Source organism: Cottoperca gobio, chromosome 23 (genome assembly GCF_900634415.1).
Source record: "Cottoperca gobio chromosome 23, fCotGob3.1, whole genome shotgun sequence".
Lineage (NCBI taxonomy): Eukaryota > Metazoa > Chordata > Actinopteri > Perciformes > Bovichtidae > Cottoperca > Cottoperca gobio.
In genome coordinates this window covers 6,212,788-6,222,532 of record NC_041377.1, presented here as the reverse complement: position 1 = coordinate 6,222,532, position 9,745 = coordinate 6,212,788, and the positions used below count along the sequence as shown (strand labels likewise).

General features: G+C 42.9%; 1 protein-coding gene across 1 annotated transcript; it reads left to right on the top strand.

Annotated features, from left to right (window-relative positions):
- Positions 1-1,876: 1,876 nt before the first annotated feature.
- fbxl14b (F-box and leucine-rich repeat protein 14b) lies at positions 1,877-3,680 on the top strand. Its single transcript, XM_029462153.1, has one exon. The coding sequence runs from the start codon at positions 2,472-2,474 to the stop codon at positions 3,672-3,674; it is 1,203 nt and encodes a 400-aa protein (XP_029318013.1). The 5' UTR covers positions 1,877-2,471; the 3' UTR covers positions 3,675-3,680.
- Positions 3,681-9,745: the final 6,065 nt, after the last annotated feature.

The window sequence follows — 9,745 nt, the reverse complement described above, 5'->3', positions numbered from 1 at the left end:
CTCCCTCTCTGTTATCCTCACCTGATCACTGTTGCCTTGCTCCTCCGATCTCTCGCGCTCTCTCTCTCTCTCTCCCCCCCCCCTCTCTCTCTCTCCCCCCCCCCCTCTCTCTCTCCTCTCTCTCTCCCTCTCTAGCTCTGCCTCTATGTTTCTCATAAGCTCTTTCTCTCTCTATCTCACTCTTTCTCAACCACTCTGCCACACTCCACTGGCTTCAGCAAACGGCTCCCCTGTCATATTATCTCACACACACGCACGCACGCACGCACACACACACACACACACACACACACACACACACACACACACACACACACACACACACACAGAAGCCTACAAAAAGTGAGAGCGTTGAAAGCATATAAAAAATATACTCTTTACATGCAAAAATCCCATATTCATGGACATATGTTCTCCTGTCTGTGCACACACGTACACACACGCACACACACATGCACACACACACGCACAAACATTGAGACACACATGTGTGCACACATACATTCAGACCAAGGCTACTCTCTGGGGGTGAGGGAGGGGATGAAAGTTACAACTTGGTTGAGAATAAAAAAGATACACTGTTCTCGCCACCTTTGCTGCTGCATTTGATCATTTTTATGCTTTGATACATTAAATAAGCAATTTAGAAAAAATATATGCCACATATAGCTAGCTATTATTGATACACTTTCAGTACCATCAGTATCAAAACATAAGCAATGCCAGATGTGAGACAACAGCTTCAAAGTGATTATTTTTGGTGCTTTATGAGAGACACATGAGTCTTTGAAAAGATTTTATGGATTATTTTACCACCAGTCTTTTAAGGACACCCCCATATATATATATATATATATATATATATATATATATATATATATATATATATATATATTTAGATATATATCCTATATTTTGTCATTTGGTCTGTTTTTCCTTCTATATCTATATCCTATGTATACACAATGTATTCACTGGCAGATGCAGTGTAAAAACACTTTTTGTTTTCACAGATCTCAGATTAAACTGTGGCCCATAGCCTAGTATAGTTTTATTACTCCTCACGGTATGTGTGAATGTGTGTGTACATACACGCATACTGACACAAAATCAGTACCAAGCCAATAAAGTGTGTTAAAATGAATTTAAATAGATTTTACTTGTTTGTTTTGTACATTGTTTCCATAGTGTTTGTTTTATTGCATGTTTTCAGCCACGCAGTTAATCCTCTCAATACCTGACTGATAAAATGTCTTTTGTTTTCTTTCTTTTTTTTTTGGTTTTGCAACAAAGTGGCCTAAGTCAAAGAGAAGAGCAGATGGAGAGCAACTGTTTACAAGAGACAAAGAACACTGTATTCTGTTGTGTGGCCGTTCTGGAGACGCTCTGCAACTATTTCCACAACAACAATAACAACAAAATCGCAATAGATAAATACTACATATTCATGCCAAGTAAGCGGAGTGAAAAGGGCTTCTCCAGTTGGCTTTCCCGTGTTTCCTGTGTGGTCCGCTCAAAGGGTTAAAGCCCAAAGTGAACTGAATTGTAAGAAGTTGGTTTCCAAGGGAAACTGTTCGCACCGTTCCAGCTGAGGCGGGACAAACCAACTGCCTGACACTGAGGAGGTAGGGGTGGTTCGATACAAATAAGAATTAATGTCGCATTGCATCGCTTATTAATTATCAATGCACATATTTCCGCGTGTTAGCGGTTAGGTAAGAAAGTAATAGCAACTTAGTTTGTTAATGAATCTGTTGTTAATACATAAGATTAATCCTACTACTTGTCTCCACCCCTACTGTACAGCGAGAGTGCTGGGGTCCCTGCCAAGTCGGTTTGAAAAGAGCAGACAAAGGCTTTGAGCCCAGGACGCCCCTCTCTCTCTCTCACTCTGCCTACAAAGCCAACCTAGCTCTATCTTCACTGCTTTTCTATCATGGAAACGTTTTTTAATAGACGGCGTTAAGAGTGTTGGTTTTAGTTTTACTTTATTATACTGAAATGTATGACCGTCTGGATCCCCGCTCGGCCGAGAGAGGAAGGCTTTTTGTAGGTATAATACAAGGAAGCGTCGTCTGAGAGAGGGAGAGAGAGGGGGAAGGATTGACGCTTTTTCCTCCTCTCCTCCTCCTTCTTCCTTTCGCCCCCCTCTTCTCCTCTTTTTGGCGGAGAGAGGAGTTGAGGCAGGAATAAACGCTTTTTTTTTGTTTTTCCTCTTTTTTAAATGCATTTGAATCCTACTGCGCAACGAGAGAGGATCACGTGGGATTGGAGAGAGTTGGATCGATTTTGCACAGTTCAATGTGAGAAAAAGAGAGAGAAACAATCAACTTCTATTTCTTTTTTTTACTTCTGTGGATAACTGGGACTGTTGATACTTTTGCATAATTGCAAGAGAAGGGGAGTAGGTTATTTGTTCAGCCTTGGAGGTGTGGAGTATTATTTCTTATATGCCTGGGGTTTGAAAAACAATGGAGACGCACATTTCGTGCCTCTTCCCGGAAATTTTGGCCATGATTTTCAGCTATCTGGACGTGAGGGACAAAGGCAGGGTAGCACAAGTGTGTATCGCTTGGAGGGACGCATCCTACCACAAGTCAGTGTGGAGGGGGGTGGAGGCCAAGCTGCACCTCCGCCGGGCCAATCCCTCCCTGTTCCCCAGCCTCCAGGCCAGGGGCATCCGGAGGGTCCAGATCCTGTCCTTGCGCCGCAGCTTGAGCTATGTGATCCAGGGAATGCCTAACATCGAATCCCTTAATCTGTCCGGTTGCTACAACCTCACGGATAACGGGCTAGGTCATGCATTTGTGCAGGAGATCCCATCACTGAGGGTTTTGAACCTGAGTCTGTGCAAGCAGATCACAGACTCCAGTCTGGGCAGGATAGCTCAGTATCTGAAGAACCTGGAGGTGCTGGAGCTTGGTGGCTGCAGCAACATCACCAACACTGGGCTTCTGTTGATAGCCTGGGGCCTCCACAGGCTCAAGAGCCTCAATCTGAGGTCCTGCAGGCATGTCTCGGACGTGGGGATTGGACATTTGGCGGGCATGACCCGCAGCGCAGCAGAGGGCTGTTTGAACCTGGAGTACCTGACTCTCCAGGACTGTCAGAAACTGACAGACTTGTCACTCAAACACATTTCCAAGGGGCTGACCAAGCTCCGGGTACTGAACCTGAGCTTCTGCGGGGGGATCTCAGACGCAGGGATGATCCACCTCTCCCACATGGCCTCACTGTGGAGCCTCAACCTACGCTCCTGTGACAACATCAGCGACACAGGGACCATGCACCTCGCCATGGGCACCCTAAGGCTCTCCGGGCTGGACGTTTCCTTCTGCGATAAGATAGGCGACCAGACCCTGGCATACATTGCCCAGGGGCTGTACCAGCTTAAGTCCCTGTCCCTGTGCTCGTGTCACATCTCTGACGATGGGATCAACCGGATGGTGAGGCAGATGCACGAGCTGAGGACCCTGAACATTGGACAGTGTGTGCGCATCACAGACAAAGGGCTGGAGCTCATAGCTGACCACTTGACCCAGCTGGCGGGCATTGACCTGTATGGATGTACCAAGATCACCAAGAGGGGACTGGAGAGGATCACACAGCTCCCCTGCCTTAAAGTGTTGAACCTGGGACTCTGGCAGATGACAGAGAGTGAGAAAGTGAGGTGATTGGAAATGTTTTTTTTTTTTCTTCTTTTAGTTTTTGGATGGGGACCGAGGGGGGCAGGAGGAGGGGGAATAGTTGGGCGGGGAAATTTCTTTTCTTGTTTAAAAAGAGAGAAAACCTCCCCTTTCCATCCTGTGTGGTTGTGTAAGGTGTGCTTCTCCCATGTGACCAGAATTTTATGTTCAAATGTTTTTATTTTTCTCTCTTGGCCTTGCAGGATTTCAATTAGTGTTTGATATGACTTAATATTCTGCCTGGTAGGAAGCAATTAAAACTTACTTGTGCTGTGAGCTCATGAAAATCCCTGTTAACAATTGTTTTGATCTCGCATTATTGAGTTTTAATATGTCAGAAATCTTGACATAAGACTGGAATAACTTTTCAATGCAAAGCTTGTTTCACACATTTTTAAAAAAAGAAAAAAATCACTGTCACTTGAATAATCTGCTTCATTTGCTGAAACTTGCTTCCAAATAACTCTTAAAGTGAAACTTGCATCAACCCAAATTTGCGTCCACCTTTCCATTTAAAGCCAAGTAAGGTTTGAAAACGTTTAAACATTTAATTTTTTATTTTTTTACAGTGAGTCTGGATTTGAGACTAATCTCCGCTACAGCCATCACGCCTAAAAACATTTGGCTACCTCGTATGTGGTTGTTTTCAACGGGTGTATACTGTTAGAAGAAGAAAAAAAACTGAAGGAAAGTGAGAACGAGAGACTGGGAGAAAATGTGCCTAAAGGGACTGTGTCTGCCCCCTCCCCCATCCCTCCCCCTCTCCCTCCTCCATGAGCAGAGCTGGAGAAAGGACACAATCTAACTACCTTTGTTAATTTACCCCCATAAACAGCAACAATTTCCCAGAGAGAGAACGAGAGAGAGAGAGGTAAAGCGAGCTGTAAAATCTATTCAGATTTCAATGACGACGCTTTATGCAAAAAAAAAAAAAAACAGCCCCGCTTGTGTGCAAGAGCTTTTTTATTGTTTGTTTTCCTCATTTTTAGGGATAAAGTCCAACTTTTCCGTCCTTTAGAGACGTGGTGTATTCAAGCTTTGACCAATAAAAAGGAGACACGATTATCAGCTTACCCTTAGAAGAAATACCTATAGTCATCCTATAATAATACGATGTGAGATAGAAAATATGACCAGGCTGTTATTAAACACAATATATGACCATCAGAGTAGGAATGTTCGGTATTTTCTCTAAGGGATGCTGGTATAAACAAATGTCAGTGGATGTTGTTCGGAGCGTCGTACTTCAAATTGAAGTGATTTCTATATCTTCTACCCTTTATTGATCGAAACAAATCAGGGTTTGTCTCATGGCTTTATTTTCCCACGTTAATGCCAACACAGGTCGCATTCATATTCATGTTGCTCTCACCGGTGAGAGAGAGGGAGGGAGAGAGAGAGGACGGTAGGGATATCTTTTTTTTCTTCCTCTTTTTCTCCATCTCTCCCTGAATAAAAATACCCTGAATCCATTTTGAGACATGCTTAGAATAAAGAGCAATCGATTATTATTTTTTTTCTCTTTCCGTGTCGGGTTACAAGCGGAATGCGTCTCTTTCTCCCCATCTCTCTCTCTCTCTCTCTCTCTCTCTCTCGGTCTTTCACACACACACACACACACACACACATTAACACACACATGCACACACACACGGAGGCCTGTGTGCGCGTTTTAATGTAATGCAATGACCTGCTAGAAAAATTAATATACGGATGTGCGTCCTGCTGAAAAAGCTGTGTGTGTTTGAATAATAAAAAAGATGTACTGTATATTATGTGTTTGTAAAGAAGAAAAAAAATGCAGAATCCCAAAATTAAATTGTTTTATATTCTTACGATTAAAACAATTAAAGATATTTATATAATGAACGAAAAGAGCTGTGTGGACTACTTTTGTGTAGGTGTAGCGCTTCACTGTCATGCTGTTTTGTCTTTTTCTTCAAGAGTGTGCACAATCTTTCCACATGGTAATTTGACATTGTTTATTCCCACAAGACAGTCCGTACTGTTATGGTCTTGTCCTACAATGATGTTGTCCATAATCAGGTGCATTTAATACAATAAGGGCTTTTATTTGAATGCCTTACTCCTAATAACTACCCACACATTAGCGAGTATTGTCTCTGATCAGTCCAGCCTTGCTTCTTGAAAGGCCTAAAAAATGGAAAATCTGTTGTGTTGTTTTATTATTTACGAGGAGATTCAAAATGGATGCTTGCCGTCTTGATTTGGCTGCAGTGCCTGTGTAATTAATTATCACCAGGGCGTTTATTATAGGAAGCTGTTCTACCCTGCTGACTTTTTTAATCATCAACGTCTGTTTTTCATCCTCAAATGCAGCAAAGAAAAAGGTGTTTCAGCTCAACTGGTAGGGCAGTTGAGTTTCACAATAAAGTCTCAAAGGTTTCAAAGTGCAAGGTAGGGTTGGGGTTTGATTTGGTGGATTTCCTGGTTTAACAGGAAGGTTTTGGGTATCAGTTTTGGTTATTTTTGCAGTGTATTACTTCACATGTGGCAGAGCTGCGTCTGTGCGGCTGCATGTGCGGAGTAATGAGATCTAAAGTTAGTTAGAGCAGATTTCCCTCTTTCTGCTTTCCATCAGGACGTGTCCTGTGTGTGAAGTGACACACACACACACACACACACACACACACACACACACACACACACACACACAGAGGGTTGCCAGACCAGTCAGTAGCCATTGTCTGTCTTTAGAAGTTAGGAAGGCAGGTTTTGGTGGGGGATTTTATTTCTTCCTTTCCTCTCTTTCTCCTCCTCTTGTTCAGTCACGCATACCAGATCCTAGACCAGGCAGGAGACCCCCCCCCCCCCCCCATACCCACTGCTCCTTGCTCCCCCCTACAGCCACACACACACACACACACACGCTTTTTAGCATTCCACACCATCATTCAAAGCATTTAAGCATTCTCCCTCCCCTGACTCTCTGTCCATGGGGATTTGGGGATAAAGGCCAGCAGAGGGATTGTTGACCACAGGGACAGAGAGAGACGGAAAGAAAGGACAGAGAGAGAGAGAGAGAGAGAGAGAGAGAGAGAGAGAGAGAGAGAGAGAGACACGGAGAATGTCGGTGTTTGCTGTTTCTTAAGTTTGCTTTAGCTGGCCTTTGGTCTTGTGCAATAACACTGCAATGAGTGCACACTTAGATGTGAAAGATTTGTCTGTGACCATTTTTGCCCCTTTATCTCAGAAACATCTAAAAATGTTTTTGGAAACAATAGAATAAATAATATATAGACTTAAAAGTTGAACTATGAATGCTTATGTATAGTACTACAGTGATACATTGTGTACCGATGAACATGTGGTCAATGTATGTGAGTTGGTTTGGTTGCATTCTGAATGCTGCAGCAAGGCAACACAGATGAATAGAAGTGGAAAAGGAAAGAGGTGGGACATTGTAACAAATTGGAGCTTGAATACTGATAAATGAATAGAGGTGGGAGGCGTACAACGTAGCCAATTGTTTCTTTATCACTTGACATTTGTGTCTGCAGACCTTTCTTAACAGATACAGGAGACTTAACGTGACAAGGTCACATCATGCGTTTCTACAGAAAGGTCTGCTGGCTGAAATGTAGACTGACAAAGATACAATCAGCTGCCTTCAAATGATAATGGGATACTTTATTAATCCCCATAGGGAAAATCTCTTTTTGTCTGTCACCCTCCGCAGGGAAGTCAGAGGTCAGGCTCAGCTCCAGAACCTCTCTGCTGGAGCTACTGGGGATTTGGTGTCTTGCTCAATGACACATCAGCAGGGTGGAGGGTTGTCATGTTTCTACATTCGGTCACCTTGCCTCTCTGTCCTCCATTGCTGTTCGTTTGTGAGTCCTTGGAGGTGGTGCAGGCCACCTGTGCAGCACCAATTCCGAAATACTGAAACTCTTTTTCCACTAAACAATTCTCCCAGAACAGTCTGTGAGGGGAATGCAAATGTGTCCCTTATTGTATAAGTTGCAAGTCTCAATTTGCATTTTGAATAAGAGAGAGCTGGGTGTGAATTAAGCTCTGGAGTTTCACTGCTGGGTGTTGTGCATTATGTGTTACAGAGCATGATATGTCACTCTATTGTATACAGTTCAAGTGAACTTTGTATGAAAATATTTCTATTACTCAAAAAGCTCATTTGCAAGAAATTATCACTTGTGGTTGTACAAGGCTACAGTGAGCACGCGAGCACAGAACATTCTGTCATTTTACACTTCTGTACTTGCTTCTCTTTAGCACAGTTCTGCTTCCCTTTTGTATTTATACCTAATCTCTTTCCTGCAGATGAAGTTCAGTTTTTGGAAATTCCATCTGAATTATTAGTAGCGCAATATTTCCACAGTTCAGAATCAACTTAAAGAAACCTTTCAACAATTAGGGACAATGTGCTTGTTCGCTTTCTTGATACCACTTTCATATCTGTCCTTTAAATATGAAGTTGGAGCCAGGAGACCACCAGCTTAGCTTAGCATAGCTTAGCTGGAAGTAGAGGGAAACAGCTAGGTTGCCTCTGTCCAAAGGTAAAAAGAAATCTGCCTAGCAGCTCGCTAATCAACAAAATATATCTTGTTTGTTTAATCTGTACATAAACCTCCTGTTGTCTAATACTTTCATGGTGATGACAAAAACTCCAGGAAGTGTGCGCTACTAGCCAAAAAATAGTTAAGCACAGAACCCCCCGTAAAACCACAACGTGACATTTTTACACTTTATTTGAAGGGATTAAACAAATATATACCAGGTGATCTTAAGAGGTGCTGGTAGGTTACTTTTGGACGCCGTAAGGCTAGCTGTTTCCCCATGTTTTAGTCTTTATGCTAAGCTAAGCTAAGCTAACCAGATGCTGGCTGTAGCTTCATTATTCGCCGTACATACATGAGAGTGGTATCGATTTTCTTGTCTAACTCGTTTAGCAAGATAGCGACTGAGCATGTTTCCCCAAAATGCCAAACTATTTCTTTAAGACATGCTCGGTCTGTCCAGGCGCTTAGGGGATCAAGTCTCACAGCTATACTGTGTTTACAGTTGGCTGTAGAGCTCATCAAATGTGTAAAAGTCCACATACTGACCAACAAATTAAACAAAACATTCTGTCAACATGGATCACGAAGAGAATCAAAAACTTGAGGATGAGAATGAAAGCTGTGTGAATTAATTCATCAACAGATTGAGTATGGCACTAACACTGCCAGGTTTGGGGGCTCATTTTACCGGTGTAACTCAAAGGTTTCACTGTGGCAGCCATGCAAAAATGTGTGCACTGTAAGGCAGCTGGGATCAAAGCGCTCACCAAATGGCTTTATGTTAAGAATATATCTCGCTCTCAGTGCGATTCCCTCTTCAAACCCACATAACCTGCCTGTCTGCATGATTGACAGCTTCCAAACAAGTTAATTCAAAAGCTTACAGGCACCCACATTAGACAAAGGCCCACATTTCTGCCCCATATAGATCGCTAACATGTGTAACAAAACCGTTTCATGCTATGAATGCTGCTTTTGCATTTGAACTTTGGTGTGTGAGTGAGTGTGCATTGGGCCCGTAAGTTGTAAAAGTTGAACTGTGACTCGTCACGTTGTGCTCTGAAGCACATTTCCTGTCAGGCTGAGAGGAACAGCACTGTGTGTGTGTGTGTGTGTGTGTGTGTGTGTGTGTGTGTACGAGAGAGAGAAAGTGTTTTACTGCTATCATTAAAGGAATCGTTCACTAATAAAAGGGAAACTAGAGGACTTCACAACAAAGCAGCAGGGGTATTAGCAACAGAGTGTTACTGCCCTCGTCCACATCTCTCTGTCTTTGGCTGCAACGTCTTATCTGCTGCGTTATCTGTCTTTCTGTCTGTCTGTCTTTCTGGCCTGTCCCTGTCTCTTTTTCCTCTCAATTTATTTATTACTAATTTTGAAGCTTTTCCTTCCAGTCACTTCTTCTCCACCTGCTTACTTCCCACTCTTTTCGTTCTCTCTTTTTCTCTGATTCAGTACTTGACTCCTAACCTCCTCCTTCCTCCTCTGATGTAACTCCTCCACTTTATTTATTTCTCCCTC